Source organism: Cupressus sempervirens, chromosome 5 (assembly GCF_028749045.1).
Source record: "Cupressus sempervirens isolate cs-2001-9-10 chromosome 5, ASM2874904v1, whole genome shotgun sequence".
Classification (NCBI taxonomy): domain Eukaryota; kingdom Viridiplantae; phylum Streptophyta; class Pinopsida; order Cupressales; family Cupressaceae; genus Cupressus; species Cupressus sempervirens.
Window position 1 is genome coordinate 421,318,994 of NC_143122.1, and position 20,473 is coordinate 421,339,466.

The window sequence follows — 20,473 nt, forward strand, 5'->3', positions numbered from 1 at the left end:
TCAATGTATCATGGTGAGCATACCATCATATAGTAACATAATTCAATCAACTTCAACATCAAAGATGAAAGATTCAAAACATTTAAACTATCAAGTTCAAGTGTCATTATTTCACGTTCAATGTTTAACAGTAACTAATAGAATGAAAATCTATTAAAATTCTGAATTTCTAGTTCTAAGTTCTTCATTCTTCATCTTCATCTTCTTCATATTCATCTTCTTCTTCTTCATCTTCTTCTTCATCTCCTCCTTCTTCGCCTACACTATTACTTGCACCAGGGCCAATGGGATCAGCAGCAGAATCAACAATGGTATTGGCATCAAAGTTATCAAAATCATCAATTGTAAGCGCAGCAGTGGAAGCATCCAAGTCCGCAATCTCTGCATCTACATCCCACTTCTTTGTCTCCCCTTCTTTGTATTCTTGACTCTTGTGCGAAAGAAGGCGCAAGTTGTTATGCACAAATACCAGGTTCTCGGCTTTTTTTGATTGCAACCTATTGCGCTTCACCAAGTGGATGAAAGAATAGGTGCTCCAATTTCTTTCTGATGCAGAAGAACTAGCAACCTATAAAGACAACATAGGGTAGGCAATTAAAAAGGAATTAATTCAATCTTATTAAAAAATTCTTTTGAAGATAAAGTGAGCTAATTTAAAAAAAAATAAAACTTACTTGTGATATAACTTTGATTGCAAGGGGCTGTAATGTTCGGAATTTTTGGCCATGGAGGTACCACCAACCATGAGCATGCTTCTTGAACCGATGACGAAGAGCATCATTACTTAGACCTGTAGCATTGACAAATGCTATGAACTCATCCTTGATTACATCTCTTATATCATCATCAGGAAATATTCTTCTAAATGCTGCCTGGTACCTGTCAGACACTTCCATATCTCTGTATGGTGGCAACCTTCCTGGTAGATCACAATATTGTGAGCTATAGTATTTGGGGGTCAAGGCATAGGCAAGCAAATGTAATGGAGTGGTCATTTTGTTCCATCTTTCATCAATAATTTTTTGCACTTGTTTGAAAAAGGTCTCTTGCGGATCTTTCTCCTGCTCATTTATAACTTGCCTGATCTTCTCAATCATTGAGTCTATGCCATCATAGATCTCTCCAAGGCAAGGCCTTTCCATGTCAGTGTACCTAAGCATGCTCATAATGGGCTCGGTGATCTTAAGGAGATATTCCACACCTTCCCACCATGAGTCAGCCAATAGCCTATCCTTTATTTTGTTTGCCCTTTCAGTGTTCTTTTGCTTCCATACACCCCAATTGTTGCTGATTACCATACCTTGAAGTGCATCTTTCACTTGCACAAGTCGTCTTAAGACGATTATATGTGATGCAAAACGGGTCTCAGCAACCTGTGACATAAATTAGAGCAAAAAACAACTATTAGATACATATTTTAGAAAACTAAGAAAAGTATACACATTGGCAATTGCACAAGTAAAATATGAAAAATCAGAAATTGTCAAATATTAAAAATTAAATTACTAATTTGAGTTCAAGTTCATTTACCTTCAATAGCTCCAATTTTGAGTAGTTCCTGAAAAGAGATTGAGTCATGTGGTGGTTTGTGACAAACATTTGTATGTCCTCAGCCTCTTCATACACTGTTTTGATCCACTCAATTTGGTTCCCAATCTTTTGTAGCATAAGATTGAGTGAATGGACTGCACAAGGTGTCCAAAAGATATGTGGATATCGTGATTCAACCAACAAACTTGCTGCTCTACAATTCTTTGCGTTGTCCGTTATGACTTGGACAACGTTTCTTGCACCCACTTGTTCAATGGCCTCAATTAAGATATCAGCAATAAATGGCCCATCTTTTACTTTGCCCTCACAATCCACCGCTTTCAGAAACATTGCCCCTTTAGGGGACACCGCAAGGACATTGATCAAGGGACGGTTCCTAGAATCCTTCCAGCCATCTGAAACAATTGTCACCCCTGTCTCAACCCATGAGTCCCTTATGGGCTTCAATTGATTTTCAACCCGTTGGACCTCATCATCCAACAAGGTGGTGCGCACTTTCTCATAACCGGGGCCACAATACCCTTTTGGAGCTTCATTGGCACCCCTCAACATGTCCTTCCAAAATGGAGAGCGGACAACATTAAAAGACAACCCATTTGCATAAAGGCATCTTCCCACCTTAATGTCAGCAATATCCCGGGCCTTGTTTTGAAAAGAAGTTTCTATTGGCCCCTTTCTTTTGTGTACAATGGGGACAGATTTAGTGTCAATGTCCATTGTAGTATTGAAGAAGGGATGGTCTTGTACAATAACATCTGAGGGGGGCTGCATTCCCTTAGCTTTTTTACTTTTATTGCTACTACTACCGAGTTCTATTGCCCTGTGTCCTTCTCTCTCTTCTGCTGCCTCATGCTCTTCAATATATTTTAACACAGTGTGATTTGGTATAGGGACACCATTTTTGCCAGGGCATTTCTTGACTCCTCTTCTAGTATAACCACATAGATGGCCTACCACACGATAATAAGAACTATTTCTTTCTACATCACATCCTCGACATCTCCAACGAAATGCACCACCTCCTAGAATGTGTTTTATAATGTCTACATACTTCCATAGAGGAGAATCAGAGTTGGTTTCCATTCTTTGTTCGGTGTTGCCTATTGATGAAGAGGTAGATGACATTACTTTCAAACCTTTCCCTATGGCAATAAATTACTAATTAGATATATGTTCATAATCTATATGCAAGAAAATGACGAATTTTGAAATAATGGAAAAGATTCAAGAACTTAGAACATATGAAGATTGAAAGAGAAATGAAAAAACAATGGAAAAACTAGAACAAAACAATAGTAAATGGAATAAGATCTTACCTCTTGGTCCTTTTCCAGCCATTGCAAGTTTGCAAATGTGTATAAATGATGCACAAACACTTCAAGAACACCAACAAGTCAATCTTCAAACTCCTCCTTGCACAACCGGATGCTTGCTCAAAAACTTATGTGCTCTCCTTCAAGGCAAAACAACCTATTTAGAAACAACAAATGACTATGAGAGAGCAAAAAACCAATTCATAACACCTTTTTAGGGTACATGGACCCCAAAAATTATTTAAAAATGCAAATAAATCACTTTATTTTCGCGTCCGTGGGTGGGTTCTTGCCTGGGTTCGAACCTAGTTCGATTTTCCCAGCCTGGTCCGCCCTGGTTCGAACCATGGTTCGAACTAGTTCGAACCAGGATTCGAAAATCGAACCCTGGTCGAACCGGACCAGAATCTCGAACCGGTTCGAACCAGTTCGAGGTCCGGAGGGGGGGGAGGGGTACCCGTGTAACTTTGCTTTCTTCCCTTGTTTTTCTGATTTTTTCCTTTGTGCTTTCTTTCTACATTGCCTTCTTGGAGAAGCTTCCTTTTAATGCTTGTATCATTTTCTCCAATGCAATCCCTCAGCTTTCTTTTGCTTTCTTCAAGAAGTTCTTCTAAGTCGATCCCTTTATGATGCAGGAGCATCCAGAGGTATAAAGGCAATCTTGTGTCACCCAAAAAAATGTACTTAGACTTAGTTTTTGTTTTATGTGTTTTCATTTTTGGACACCCATTTGAGTCAAATAAAGGTTCCAACTCTCACAGTTCCACTATCAATGTGCTAGAAAATCCCGAAAAAAATAGGAGCATGTAATTGGGCCATCATTTTGGTGAACTAGAAGGTGTGAATTGGCCAGATGAATGTAATTGTAATTTAGAGTAATTGTAATTTAGAGCATTCCAGAAAAAGAATCAGGTCAAAAGGCCCCACGGTTTGAAAGTTATTGCAGTTTTTCGGGTTTTGGATACCTCCTAAGAATGCTTCAAAGTCAGGTTAGGGGCATTAAATGACTTCGAAAAGGGCCGAAAAATGGGGGACGAGAAAAGCTCGTCCATAGGGCTATAGAGCGCTTCGAGAGCTTTCCGAAAATATAAACAGTTCGTCAATCGGAGCTACGGTTCAAAAGTTATGCCTCCCGGAAGTTCAGTTACCGTTTCTGGATTCTTCTAGATTTGCACCGACTTCTAACGCAGCTTCTGGAACCTTCTATTTGGTTGGTGGATGCCTACTAGCACTTTCTAGAATGTACTCCTAGTCCTTAACCCTTTGGGGTCTATTTAAGGAGATTTATGGCATTGTAAAAGGCAGTTCGGAGTGGAGTTTGAGAGGAGGTACTGAAAGGAGAAATTATCTCCACATTTATGCTATTGTAAGCCCTTAGGGCATGTTTTGAAGTTTATTTTCTCTGTACTGAATGTACTAGCTTATTTTTCAGTTAATACAATTTCCCTTTTCTATTGTGTCCATTCTGTTCTTGAGTTATGTCCCCATCACTTTATGTGTGCTTCCTTCTAGAGATTCTCATTTAAATTCTTCTTCCTCAAGTCAATCTCTTCATGCTTCTAGAACTTTCTTTCAAGTGTGGGCAGACTTTGTGTTGAAATAAGGAATTCTTCTTTCCATTTATTGGACTTCATGCGGTGTTTGGGATTTCTCATGTTAGACAAGTTGAACTTTGCCCCTTGTCAAGGAATTTCAGATCTTGAAGCAAACTTTGTTGAGCATTGAGGATTTTTTTCATTTCCAAGTCCGAGTTCTCATGTCTTTTGGAATTTCCCTCTTTCCTTGATTGGACTTGGAGGGATTTTTTACTTGAACATTTCTTGGTTGGAGTTTAGATTGATTCATAAAATTTCAAGCTTGAAGGGAGGAATATTCATATCAAACAGAACATCTAAGTCATATAGCTTGAAGTCATATTTTATATAAAAATTGTCAAGATGTTTGACAGTGGTTCAGATCTCTAAAAGTTATAATGGAGACTGGATTTTGGAGGATCCTAAAAATTTCCAGACAGTCAAATTACAGTAATCAGCACAACTCCATCAGTGTTATTTTGAATGCATATGGCACATCCCAATGGCAATCATGCACCAATCATGTTTTTGAGTCAAAAGATACAAAAAAAGAGGGCTTGAAGAAGTCACAAGCCACTCCTCAACACCTCTTATCAAACTTTACACCTTCCTTAAGTAAACATGATGGCATTATGAGGTCATAAATAATGAAATCCATATTTTCTTGGTCTGATTGATGTTATTTGGATCCCCTCGTGTTCAAAGTTTTTCTACGGCCATTTGAACAATGAAAATTTAATATTCTTATTAATGAAGGTTGTATGGATTCATAATAATATTTTCACCCACAAAGAATCCATTTTCTTGCACTTAGCACATCCAAAAACATGTCACTTAGGGTTCAATTTTTTAAGAAAACCACGAGAGGTGTATATAATTACTTGCACAAATTTATTTAGATCCAAATAATAGTGTAGCAATGGTTGGTCCTTCCAAAATATCTTAAATACAAATCTATCTCTTCTATATTAAAGCTTTATACTGTCTTTTAGGCAAATAAAGAAAAAGGGAAATTTGTAAAATACACAAACAACTCATTAGATTGCCTTTATAATGCATGTTTTCCATATTGAATTGTATAGGGGTAAGGACTCAAAATTATGCAAAACACAAGAAACTGTCGAGGATAAGGTAATATATACTCACAATTTATATAACTTACTGATGTTTGTATATGATTCAGGAATCTCGCTTCCAGTGAAGTGATTGTTATCAAGTTGCCTGTAGAAAACACAATTTAGTAGTGTGAGATTATATGAAGATCATTTTTTTGTAGAATGCTCTTATACTTTGCCCATATTTATCATCTTGTTGCTAAATCCAATGAAAGAGTAAACCCTTAAAGAGCATAAGAAGTAATTTGTAGTCTAAATAAAAAAGGGGAAAAAATCAAGAACGTAAGGCAGAAAACAATTTAATCACAAGGAAGCAAAAATGGTTCCAGAAACTCTTTTGCACTTAATAAGATAAAAAATGATCATTGCTAAATTTGGCAATCAACAATATTTCTTTAGAATCAGGTCAATAGTTAAGTTGTTTTACAGAAGAAGAGTACTCTATATTCTAACAGAATTAGAAGCTATAAAAGAAAGCATACATGTAACTAACATGTTTTAGCATCCTTCACTCCTTATATCTCAATTCCACCATACCTCAATGTTTAAGAGCTTGAAACAAGAAGAAAGATCATGCCAACTTACTGTTTACTACAAGGTAGCATGCACAGTGTGGATGACACTAAGGAAGAAAATAGTTCTTTTTTAGTATGGAAATATATCCTAAATTCATTCTAGGAATATGCATTTCTACATTATAAATATACAAAGGTTCTTACACGTAAACCAAATAGGTTGAAGAATTTGATATCAGAAAAAATAGAAGCAAAATTAACCTTTGGGATTCTCAACTCTTGGAATTACACTTCTAAGATGAGTTTCATACAACAAACACTCTTTAACATAGCTATGAGCCAATTTACGGGCAGATATTACTGGCTTAGATTCCTGAATTATCAATTAAGAGTTGGAATGTAGCAAGCATGACTAAGTTGCTGACAGAAATTGTAATCTACTTATACGAGTGATAAAGCACCCCTATTTGTGAATAAACCTGAAAAGCATTTATTTATCTACAGCTTCACCTACGGAATGGCATTTCTTAAAAGTTTGAATGTGAGGTACCTTAAGAGTGAGTTGTTTATTGGAAAATATGACAGCTATTAGATGAATAAAATTGATAATAGAAAGCTAATTAAAAAAAGGAGCTTAACTAAATTTTTGTGAATAATTACTAAAAACAGGTGGACTAGAGATCCAAGATATTGTGAGAATCACAAGGTGTAATGTCCCCATTTTTAGCAGGTTCCTACAAGTGGCCAGGTCAGTTCACCATTGTGACCGTCGTGAGTTGACAGTGGGATTTGAGGGTCTCGGTTGTATGGTTATAGGCTTTCCAGCAGCCTATCGTATGTTTGGCTCCGTTTGAGGGACTTACTATTTATAGTAAGTCAATTTGTTGGTTCCGATGAACTCAGTTGAGTTAGAGGAGTTGGATGATGCTCTCAATTTTTACTTCAAGCTCCTAGTTTGAGCTCCAAGAATCTTGGAGGGAGTGTCTATTTATAGTAAGTCATCCTGTCAGGTTCATTCATCATCTTTTATCATCAAGAACACTTTGGTGTTGTCAGATTTTAATTCTGATGCTTCTTTAATTGTTTTCCTGAGACAGGTGAATTATTATTATTATTCATCTAAATACGCTGATGTTGCTATATTTGTTGGTGTTGTTGGTTAGTTGCCTCAATATCATAGCTCATTGGAAGATGAATGAAAAGTTTTAAATTGTGGGAACAAGAAACAGTGGCCTTATATGAAAAGGTCATTTTCGAATCCAAAAGCAATTAATAAATTAGAATATAATGGCACTTTATTATATTTTAATGTTGTGTGTGGAAAGCTTCTTAAGTGAAGTTCATTTGGGAAACTTTGTGCCATTTGGAGATTATAAATATGAGCCCATTCTATGAGTAAGGCATATGATTGAATATTATTTTTCTCTTGTTGTCTTTGTGACACTTCTGAAGTTCTGAAATTTTGTGCCCTTGCTAAAGTATAAGGGTTTGGGATCTACAACTGAAGTATTTAGATTCAATTCTGAGGATTGCATTTGCAATCGTGTTGAGGTATACAATTGCCTTTTTCTCCTACTGTATTAATTGTTACTAAGGAGAAGTTTAATTTTTCTTGTTGCTAGAGGTTCTGGAATTTGTGAAGGCATTCGCTGGAATTGTTATATCAAATTGTGTGTTGGTTAATTTGGAGTTGGTTGGGCATCATTTATATCTGTTGTTGGGCACTATTTTCTATCTGCACTTTGGGAACAACATATCTGCAATTGCATTTGTCTGTTGCAAAATTCTTTTGCTATTGTTAGTCTTCATTTTTGAGGTTTTCAAGGCATGTCTACATGTAAGTTCATGGATTGTAACTCCTAATTTTTCTAGGTCTTGTTGCTTTAGATATTAGGGGATATTTTATCAACTAGGTTGTTGGTTTTTTGTGAAAATACTCAGTATATAGATTGGTATTAAAATCTGGAATTTTCAATTGTATATTCCCTCTGTAATTTCCAAATATTTGAGTTCAAATTATTATTGCAATATCTTCTATTTTGTTGTTATATTGTTGTATCAAAAAATTGCAAAATGTCGAAACAAAACAAAAAGGAAAATCAATTCTTCATCACAAATTGTTTGAGAGACAACACAGCTCGTTATAGTAGTATCAAAGTTTGCTTCCAAAGTGTTTGACGAAATGTCAAACAACTGAATTATAAAAGAATTTGGTGTTTGTTTAAGTTATAACCGGTTGGGGTTATTGCAATGGTAGCAGAGCAATTTCCTGTCATCCTGTAGGGTAGGAAAGTTATTTCATTTTTAGATTTGTTGTTGTTTGTGGAGTGACCAAGACTCTAGCTTTTCCAGCTATGGACAGATACCACAGGCCTAGTAATTCTAGGAGTTGGCAGAGTAGTGAGGAAGATAGCAGGAAATTAACTGCTTTGAGGGAGAGTATGGAAAAACTTAAGCTTCATCAGCAGAGGTTGGTAGAGAGCTTGTTGAATCCTTAGACGGTTGAGAGTCACGAGATACATTGTTTCCGCCTTTAGAAGGTCGGCGGGAAGAAGGCTTGAGTTTTCCCTGACATGTGTCCCATGATGCAGATGGACCTATATTTAGTACGGCACCTGCTAATCCTATCCACAGTGTCAACAATGGACTTATTTCATAGGGACATGTGGTTGTGTCAGTAGCAAAGGATAGTGACACTGAGCTTCAGTAGGTTGAGGCTCCTAGAGCTATTGCTACAGTTAGTGTAGAGACAGTCGATACAATTGTTACTACTGATACTTCATACTCTCTCGAGGACGGGATTATTATTGGAGATTTATATGTGAGTTGTCATAGTGTTGCTCTAGTGCAGGAGGCAATTGCTTCCTCAAGTGGGACTGATGCATGTATGCAGTCACCCAACTTTGATGTTAGTGATTTGGGTGATACAATGGAGTAGATGTGAGTTCATATTCTAGCATTATCGATTCACAAGTTGACATTGAGTCATGTGTGCAGAGTTAGGTGTCAGCAATTGAGGCTTTATTAAGAGATGTGGATGCAAATAGTATGGACACATCTGATGATACATTTGATGATGCTATGAGCTGCACTAGGTATGATATCCCTTGCCAGGTATCAACTAATGACTTCGAGGAGGTTTTGGATGGGTCCCAGGATCAGTGTTTATAGGATCTATCTTTTGAAGTGGAAGTTGAGACATCCAATGATATTGATATTGTGAGGGCTTCCATTTCTTCAGATGAGGAGTTGATTGACATACATAGTAGTTGTATCTCGAATGCAGAGTTGTGCAAGGTCGATAGGACACATGCAGTGAGTGATCTTGTGGTGGGTAGTTCTGATTCGGTTTCCTATCACAGTGCAATTAGTGAGAGAGAGAGCTTGCATAGGAGGTAGGGTTTATAAAGGCATCATGTGACCAGTCAGTTGAAGGTGATTGAAAGTGACATCTCTTTAGCTTTCGAGCATTATGATGCAATCCATCAGATGCTGGCTACATTTGGTTATGGTGCTCCTATGTCTGATAAGCACAGTAATAGTACTCTTTCTCTAGCAGAGGTTCATGCGCTTCGAGAAGTTGTCAGGATCTTGAAGTATAACTATTTGCAACTAGTTGTTGACAGGAATTACCTTCTAGAGTGGGATAACACCTGTTATGAGGCATTGTTAGAGAAAGAGGAGATGGTTGAGCTCACCCAAGAGCTTGAGGTAACTATGGACTCTCATCAATGTACTCAGTTGGCTCTTCAGGAGTCACAATCACGATTAGATGAGGTGATCGTGTAGTTGAAGCATGTTCGGACCACAGCAGCCCCAGATCCAATTTAGTTGCATATTGTGGTTGGTGGTGACTTTGCTTCTACAGTTGAAAATGATGGACACAATAATGTGGCCGACATATTCATCCAGCATATGGGTGTAGTAGGTATAGAGGAGGTGAGAGCATTAATGGAGACGAGCTCTTGTGGTGATTTGCTTCTTTCTGCTAGAAGCATATCTATTTCTTCATTTCATACAGTCGGTACCATTGGACAATTGGCTAGGCCGCATTTTCAGAGAGATCAGTTGCGGGTCGCAGGGGAGCAGGTTGATGCTTCCACATAATTTCTATTGCACAGTCTGTTTCATGGAGTGTCTTTTGGAGAGTTCGGATGTACCAGAGGATTCATACAGAGTGCCTGAGTGTACTCTCATCCGTAGCTCTCGTGTCATTCACAGGTTGGTGGGAAAGATTGTAGAGACTCTGTCTACTATGCTTCCCCACAAGGATTTCGAGGTTGGGTTTGCTAAGAGGACTGCCCAGGATACTGCCCGACCAATAGTTCAGAGTCAGAGATTGGAGCCACCTTCTGATTTGCAAGCTGATACTGATAAGCCCTTGATAGAGATTGGGAGTTTTTATTGACATTACAGTATGAGGAGTGCTCATTACTTTTATTTTGACCCACAGGTAGAGCATTCGGTTTTGTGTCAATATGGGTTTGCTATGGGTTCGCTCCAGTTTCATACCATCCACTATGGGATGGGTGTGCTATGGGATGGGTTAGCACCATCTTTTGCAGATGGGATAGATAGCTACAAATTAGACCCCTTGTAGTATCTACACACCCAGGACAGTTTGGCATAGGTTGGAGTTAGTGGTAGTGTTTCAAGTACCTATGGTTGTTACCATCTTCACAGTGTAGTTGGGTGTGAGTATCAATTTGATGGAGACTCCGGTGTTGACAGAGTTGGTATTTCAGTTCCGATGGGTTGTTTCCTTCATCAACGCCTCAAGTAAGTTTTCAAATGATTCTAATGTTGATGTTCGTTATTTGGGTGTTGGTGCTACAAGAGTTGTTGTATATAGTAGGGATAGTACACAGTTCTACCTTTGGGATCTAAGTGGATTGTGTGTTCATTTTGCTCGAACTGTAATGTCCCCATTTTTAGCAGGTTCCTATAGTTGGCCAGGTCAGTTCACCATCGCCACCCTCGTGAGCTGACAATGGGATTTGAGGGTCTCAGTTGTGTGGTCACAGGCTTTCAAACAGCCTATGTTGTGTTTGGCTCCATTTGAGGGACTTACTATTTAGAGTAAGTCAATTTGTTGGTTCCGATGAGCTCAGTTGAGTTAGACGAGTTGGAGGATGCTCTCAGTTTTTATTTCAGGCTTTCAGTTTAAGCTCCAAGAATCTTGGAGGGAGCGTCTATTTATAGTAAGTCACCCTGTCAGGTTTATTCATCATCTTTCATCATCAGGATCACTTTGGTGTTGTCAAATTTCAATTTTGATGCTTCTTCAATTGTTTTCACAAACCAAATGAATTATTATTATTATTCATCTAAATACACTGAAGTTGTTATTTTCGTTAGTGTTGTTGGTTGGTCACCTTAGTATTGTAGCTCATTGGAACCGAGACGAAAAGTTTTAAATTGTGGGAACAAGAAACAGTGGCCTTACGTATCAGAATATTAAGTTATAGTGGAAAAGGTCATTTTCAGATCCAAAAGCAATTAATAAATTAGATTATAATGGCACTTTATTATATTTTAATGTTGTGTGTGGGAAGCTTCTTAAGTAAAGTTCATTTGGAAAACTTTGTGCCATTTGGAGATTATAAATATGCGCCCATTTGATAAGTAAGGCATCTAATTGAATATTATTTTTCTCTTGTTGTCTTTGTGACACTTCTTAAGTTTTGAAATTGTGTGCCCTTGTTGTAAGTATAAGGGTTTGGGATCTACAGCTGAAGTATTGTAGATTCAATTCCAAGTTTTCATTGTGAGGATTACATTTGCAATTGTGCTGAGGTATACAATTGCCTTGTTCTCCTACTGTATTAATTGTTGCTAAGGACTAGTTTATTTTTTCTTGCTAGTGGAGGTTGTTTTGGAATTTGTGAAGGCATTCATTGGAATTGTTATATCAAATTGTGTGTTGGTTAATTTGGAATTAGTAGGGAGTCATTTATATCTATTGTTGGGCACATACCTGCAGTTGCATTTATCTGTTGGAGAATTCTTTTGTTGTTGTTAGTGTTCATTTCAGATTGTTTTCAAGGCATGTCTACATGTAGGTTCATGGATTGTAACTCCTAATTTTTCTGGGTATTGTTGCTTTAGATAATAGGGGATATTTTATCAACTAGGTTATTGATATTTTTTGAAAATACTCAGTATCTAATTTGGTATTAAAATCTAGAATTTTCAGCTGTATATTCCCTATGTAATTTCCAAATATTTGAGTTCAAATTATTATTGCAATATCTTTTGTTTTGTTGTTATATTGTTGTATCAAAAAATTGCAAAACATCAAAAACCAAAAAAAAAAAGGAATCAATTCTTCATCACAAATTGTTTGAGAGACAACAAGGGTCATTACAGTGGTATCAAAGTTTGATTCCAATGTGTTTGACAAAATTTGAAACAACTGAATTATAAAAGAAATTGGTGTTTGTTGAAGTTATAACCGGTTGGGGTTATTACATAAGGTGTCAAGACTCAAACATAGATATGATGCCAAAACTTGGCCAATGTAAAAACATTGTCGACAAACACAAATTTAAGGCAAAATCTTAGTATCATATTACATTGCATATAAATATGAGTTCACATATGTACAAAAGTTATCAATTGAATCTATAGTACACATTGTTGAGTGGATATATTGCAAATGACAATTGTACAAACTCCCTTGCAAAATAGGATTTCCAGCCATAGTGTGTGAGACAAAGTCTCTCCCATTTTAAAAGGAAGGCTCTACCTTCTCACTCTTTTGGTTTCCAAAACCACAGATTGGAAATCCAAGAGCTTGCCAATTCTCCACCAGGATTCCACAATCAGTTATGCCAACAAATGAGAATGACCTTAATTCCCCTACACTTTAGGCTTCAAAACACCGAGGCTAGTAAAGGCTTCAAAACACCGAGGCTAGTAAAGGTTCACCTCAAACGTTGACTGCTTGGTTCAAAGCTTTTCTATAGCGGATTTAAACCTTGTGAGTCCTTCGACTAGCAGAATTTTTGAATGTTTTGTATATGGTTCTTAACAATTGGTTTCATGCTTGTAAGGAGGATGTAGATTTTATGACTTCAAATATAAACCCAATAATAATACTTCAATGATTCAAAAGACCAGTGCCTTTGCTTATTCGAGCAACAAAGTCAACTATAATGAAGATTTTCACATACAACTTTATAAAATTATACGCACTTTTATTGTCAACAATTTAATAATCAAGATGGGACAGATCAAATACATATGCAAACTTAAATTAGTCCAAATTGAACTTCAAATCCTATGGTAGGGAGACAAACTGGACATAGATACAAAAACAATTCAATATTTCACTATATCCATGATGATCACATTTAAGATGCTAAATGACCATGTCCACTTATCTGACATTTAAATTGTTTATGGAATATAAAGATGATTATAAAGGATGAATTATCAACTGCAATTTATATCTCCATGCCTTTTAAATAAACAAAAAGCAAAAAATGTTTTTTATTTATCACTAAAATATAATAAATAAACTTATATTACAAAGTCATCTTTCTTACTCCTTATCCCTCCATACAAATAGATATATGAATATTTCTTCTTGTCGAATGTTGAATATGTTGAATATGTCTTCTTCATTTTGGTACTCCATATTTAAATATAAACAAAATAGTGTATAAATGAATAGACACACCTCTTCAAAGAGCCTAACCTTATTAAAATCATAACTACTTATTAGTCTAATGAAACTATGAATTGCTTATCCTCAATGCATCGCAATATTATCTCAAACTGCCTAGAACATATAATAGCCTTTTCAACTTAATGATTTAATTGAATAAGCGATCAAAAATACAGGAAATCTTCCACACGATGACCAAGATTATTTGTCGCGTTTCACTCTTCCACATTTTTCCACAACGAAGTTCTATGTAATTTGATTCTCTCCAGCAAATCTACTCTCCATACATATTATGACTATCAATCTTCATAGGATGAAATATGTGGAATTCTTCTTTTGCCTTTCTTTGTTTATGTTTTTGTGTAGCGCTTGAGTCTATTGAAAGAGCATCCTATCATGGATTTCACAATAGAAACGAAAGGCTGAGCCAGCGCTGATGATGAAGCATGATATGAAACCAACGACTTGATTAAAATCTGTAAATTTAACGGAGGCGTGATTATGGTTGGTTCTTACGTTGCATTTAGCATTGACAATTTGGCCGAAGGATTTATAGAGTTCCACAAGCTCCTCCTCTGTGCATTCCCACGGCAAATTTCTGATAAGTAAAACCTTAGATGGGGACATCATTTATTTTCATTCCTAGTTCAAAAAATGATCCATTTGACAATCACTTCCTCAAATGTTTGGAGATTTAGAATAACCAAAAACTCACGTCATATTCTAATCGGGCATATTTAAATTAACAATTACATAATATTTCTGGTTCCTTATCGACTGCTACCATCGTGCCTTTTGTAAGCTCTTCATGCTTAATGACATACATATCTGATATGTCTGGGGTATGATCGTCTTCCATTATCTGGCAGTCTTTCGAATACTTTCTTCATATACTAATCGGCGTACCTGGTTTATTTAAATTATTTTACATATGCTAACACATTCGCTACTTTGACAGGGATGTGCAATCAAGACTTTCCACTATGTACATCCTCCTTGGCAGGATTAAAGAAGACTCATCTTGAATCCCATTGTAGAAGCCAACATCATTGATTTGATGAAATCCCTTCCTCATTGAATCTTCTATCAATGTAAACATACATCAAATTTGTGAGACTCTCTTGCACATATCATATTTATGTGAATTTCTGCTGCTGTATGTATCTCACTCTTAACTTGTATGTCTTTCCTCCAGAGCATGTCTCCAATTTTGTAGGTTTGTGAATACTGCTTATTGCTATATATTTTAGAGTTTCATGCATTACTTCACATTTCCTTGTCCATATGATATTGATTCCAATGCCAAATTCAGAGATGATATCCTAAAACAATATGTATAGATAATGTTAATATCTACAAATTTTATATTGTTTACTTAGCCATCTAAACTTAATATATAACCAATCACAACCAAACTAAGAAGACAAAGGAAGGATTGATGGTGTAGCAAATACAACCATTAAGAAATAACAAAGTCTAAGTATGGGTGGAAGCGACGTGTCTACTACTATCACGCCTCATCACAATCAATGAAAGGTATAAATGAATCGCATCAATAAGAAAGAGAGGAGAGAACTCATGATTCTATTTCCTTCCTCCATTCAAGAAACACATCAATCACATACCAAAGACTATTCGGGAAATATTTAGAATGCTTGAAGATTAGTGAAGACATTGAATAACAGAGATTGACAACAGGAACTTTGCATACTGTTGAACCAATAAAAGTGACTAATATGATAATTGCAAACATTCCAGGCTATCTAACAGAATATACATTATGGTAATTCTTTTGATAGGTAGGATCCACACTTGAGAGGATGTATCAGAAATCTGTGATAAGCTACAGAAGAATGATAATATCTAGAGAATGGTCAGTGCATCAAATATATATATATATATATATATATATGAAGATTACCACCACAGATAGGGTTACAGACAATAGAAGAAGTATAACATTCATTAACCAAATAACAAACATGTGATGCGATGACAATCTAGAGTGAAGGAGCTATGAGAAAACTAGAAGAAAGGTCGTGTAGTGGAGCATAACATGTAATGTATACTGTAGAAGAGACTGCATGTCTTGCCAAAGATATTGAATATGGAAAATGAAAATATAGCTATGGCAGCGTACATTGAAGAGGTCAATAATACTCATTGAAGACAATCAGAGGTTAATAATCATTGTAGGAAGAACAATTCCATCGATACTCTTTCATCGCAGTCCAAATGGAATCACTGTCAGCATCAATAAACATAATACAATTAGCACCATCACCAACAAAGATTGATTGACACATTCCAAACAGAAGTTGTTGATGCCCTTAGTTGTTCTTCCATTGTCGTCATTTGAGAACATCATATGTGCCACACACGCTTGAGAAGCTCCATTACCGGAAATATCAACGTCATCAGTCTTGAGAAAGAGTAGAGCATTCCATGGAATCCAGTGTGTTAAAGATTAAGTCATTTACGAAAAAAAAAAAAGGTAATCATTAAAATTGAATAAAGATAACAAATAACAAATAATTATAGAGTGTGATTTGTGGTAAAAAATGATTTATTTAGAGACAAATTACTTTTAACATCCAAATGATATAACCTTGCAAACAGAAATATATATATTGTGAACCAATCCCATCCTAGAAAAAAGGACGAAGATTGAAATTCAAGTCTTATGATTCCTCTAATTATGAAAGGAGTTTAGAGGATATAGTCAAAGGAGAATAAGAAAGAGTTGAGCTCAAAAATGGGAGAAGAATCATCTATTTCAAGAAATACCTAAAATTGAAAGTATATTAAGGTCTTTGTCATATTAAATACATATATAATTATTTCAACTCTAAAAAAGCAATTGAGACTTGACACAACTTTTATTACGCTGTTCAAGAACCATCATTTGATAGAGAAAGTGTGAAAATTTTGGAGTTATCATCAATATTTCAACTTGATTAACAAGGGACATTACAATGATATCAAAGCATGATCCTAACATCCTGCAACGTAGAAAATATACAAACATCAAATAAGAGCAGCTACAAGAATACCCATCAAGTAATCACAAGAAAAATGACATCATGAATCAGTTAAGGTCTGACAAATATCAAAGGAAGACACATAATTGCGGCGATATCTATTTAGAGCGATACTAAAAGCATAAGGAACATATTGAGATCATCCAAGGATGATATGTGATAAAATTAGTTATTTATAAAAAGGGCATTCATAATGGACGTCGTGACTCCTAAAGAGAATCTAGAGACCCAAGAGATTTTGTAGAGGGCATTTTTGAATGCTAGTCACAGAGGGCATTCATGATGAATGTTGACCATAGAGGGCATTCTTAAATGTCGACCATAGAGGGCATTCTTTATGGTTGTCAACCATAGAGAGCATCCTTAAATGTTAGCGTCAAGGGACATCATGTGAATATTGGCCATAGAGAGCATTTTTGAATATCGGCTAGTCGACCATAGAGGGTGTTCTTAGTGAACACCGCATGCCTAGTAGAGGTCGCTTGTAATGAATGTCTCCATTAATGGCAGAGGGTGTTCTTAGTGAGCACTGCCATTGTGGCAAAGGGCATTCTTAGTGAAGCATTATCATTCTTGGTAGAGGGTGTTCTCAATGAGCGTCGCCACTCTTGGCAGAGGACATTGTTAGTGAGTGTCGCCATTTGTGGCAGTGTAATGTCCCCATTTTAGTAGTTGACCAAGTGTGTGTGCATTAGCCTTGTTCTACATGGTCCCGAGGGCTAACGAAGGGTTTAATGGGATCCTGGAGTGTTTTGGCCTAGTCATTTCTAGTTTGGGCCAAAATGAAATTGATTTACTCAATTTCAAGCATACTATTTCTAGTAAGTCAGCAGGACACAGTGCAGGTCAATTTTGGTGATTGGATTTGATACTCCTCGGTGAGAGCTTTTCGATGAGCTATCACTTGCATTATTCGGAGTCCGATTGCTAATACATTTTAATGCCTAAAGTTTTATTAAAGTAACGTCTAATTTAATTGTAAAATATTAAAGTGTTACTTTAATATTTATTTTATGGGGATGTGTACCCAAGGGAGACATAAGGGGTATTTTAATATGTGTTTTATATACTACACATCTTTTATCCCACATTGCCCATATGAGTTGAGCGGACCCTTGGAAATAGAATAAAAGGAAGCATTTGTGGCTTCATTAGCCAGGTTGAATAGATAGATAGATAAATAAAATTTTAACGTCCACGAGGCTAAAAATAGCCTATGGGACAGCAAGACAACTCAAGCAGACTTAAGTAACAATGTTCGTTGCTTGTGTAGGATGATGATGAGTCCACCCAATTGCTCAATGTACTCTTCGTTGAATAGGTTATGCCAAGAACTGTCACATATAGTGTCCGCAAATTTATCTCTACTACTCTTGTAGGCTTCACATTCTAAAATAAAGTGCTGTTCAGTTTCCACTTTCCCAGAATTGCAGAATCTGCAAATTCTTTCTTCCCAAGCCTCCTTTGGCCTCTTCCAACGTCCGGTCTCACAATGAAGTTGGTGAGAGTTGGTTCTCCGCTGAGCAATAAGAATTTTAGCCCTCCAAGAAATGTTGGCTCCTATGTATGCTTTTTGGAGTTGATCACAAGCGGGGTTGAACTCATTTATATAATATAATTTCTTCCTTCCAATCTCGCTTCTCCAATTTCTCTTGTAGAATTTCTCCATGACAAAGACCTTTATTTCTTTATTATTTGTGGGGCACATATTGAATTGAATATTCCATTTACTCATCCATTTGATGTTTTGTTGCATCCATGTCCTTTTTCGCTGACATAGTGTGTCACTAAAGACCACTTTAGGCCATCTATCCTCTTCCATTTTTTCGATTCTTTTTAGATAACTTAGAAGGTGAACCATAGCAAGTGCCTCAATAGGAGCAGCCCCCATTTCACTTAGCATGATATCATATGGAACAGTGCTTTTGATTTTAAACTTGCTTGTGATCAAGCGCTTTTGGATTCCTTCGATTTGTTTCCATGTGCTATAGTAGTGTTGCTGGCCCATAATTCACACCCGTAAAGAACAACTGGCAGCACAAGAAGACCGAACAAGGTTTGAATAGTTTTCCAATCCCACAACTCTACTTCACGGCACCTATTCTGAAGAGCATAAAAAGCCTTCCACCCACCTAATATCCTTTTATACCTGCAGCTAGACCAGCTTAGTTTTTTGTTGAAATCGATGCCAAGGTATTTATACTCCGCAACTTCTTCAAGAACACTTCCATTGTAATAAAATTCATATTGGTGTTGTTTTTTATTATTAGAGAAAATCATAACCTTAGTCTTGCTGATATTGACCTGCATCCCCACCATTCCACAAAAGCGCTCAAGAGAAGATAGATGATCTTGCAAACCATAGGCAGATTTGGCAATTAAAATGAGATCGTCAGCATATAGGAGCAGCTTTATAACAAATTCACCTAGTTGAATGCCTTCACCCTTTTGCATGCTTAACCACTCTTCCAGTTTGTCAATATATAAACCAAACAAAGTAGGAGATAAAAGGCAGCCCTGTTTGACCCCGATATCGCTCCTAAAACATTCTGAAATGCCATCTGAAGTTCTGATTTTAACTTTCACCTCTTCGTATATCCTATGAACAGCAGCTCTGAGATGCATAGGAATCCCCAATTCTTCCATCCTAAACCAAAGCTTGTCTCTCGGGATGGTGTCAAAAGCCTTTTTAAAGTCGACAAAGCAACAAAATACCTCTTCCTTTTTCTCCCATTCTTTTTCAATAATGTGTCTCAAAGTGACACAGTGATCCACTGTCGAGTGCTTTGGCCTAAAACCAGCTTGCCCTTTAGCACGTTTATGGTTTTCTTCTGCCCATTTGCTGATCCTAGTTTCTATCATGCTGCCAAAAAGTTTAGCAAAGAGGGGATTGATAATTATAGTCCTGTAGTTGGAGGGATTGTTAACATCACCACTCTTAAAAAGTGGTATTGCAAATATGACAAGAAATTGGTGTGTGAGTTGCAGCTCCGTTCTTGGCATTTGAGGACATCTATCCTCTCTTGTAACATTCTAGACATCATTCCCTTGGGGTTTGGCCTTTTGGAATTCTTTGTTATTGGCTTCATTATCAGGCAATTTAGTTGCATTTCCAGCTACAGGCAAATTTGGTATTTTGCTTATATCTTCTTCACTACTTTTCCGACGCTTATGCCGCTTTGAGGGAATGATATTACGAAGGTAGTGGACTGATTGAAGGACAAAGCACTGTAGCAGCAAGTTCGAAAGCATGGGCTGGAGTATTATGTCAATACTGCTGAAGTAATTAGTGAGTTGATAAATCTGCCATGTATTTGGTTTTATGAATTCTGAAAATAACATTTTATTAGCAGTAGTTCATTTCCACTTTGCATATTATTGTAGTTTCTTTCTTGTTTATGTTGTATGATACCAATTCCATGCACAAAACACAACAAACAAATAAACGTTTGATTTCTGGAGTTATAAGGGGTTTAAAACATTAAACAGAGAAACAAGAGGTTGAATGCAAACTGTTTGACAAAATTCCTTTCAGCAAATTGGTTTAGTTTTTTGGGACATCCAGGGGTGCCCATTACAGTGGTATCAGAGCTATAAGTCCTGCCATCCTGTGGAGGTCTTATAGGAAATTTGGAATAGCCGGATAGAGAGAAAAGTGTTTGACGAAATGTCCAAATACTAAAATCAGAAAT

At 36.6% G+C, this 20,473-nt stretch overlaps 1 protein-coding gene across 7 annotated transcripts in view; it reads right to left on the reverse strand.

The window, feature by feature from the left end:
- LOC149556578 (putative LRR receptor-like serine/threonine-protein kinase At1g06840) overlaps positions 1–20,473 on the reverse strand; it is a 269,227-nt gene that overhangs the window by 102,274 nt on the left and 146,480 nt on the right. For all 7 annotated transcript variants that reach the window (XM_089830965.1, XM_089830964.1, XM_089830962.1 and 4 more), the window contains one exon: positions 5,585–5,659. In XM_089830965.1, the coding sequence (XP_089687091.1) occupies positions 5,585–5,659 (75 nt within the window). The remainder of the gene's footprint in view (positions 1–5,584; positions 5,660–20,473) is intronic.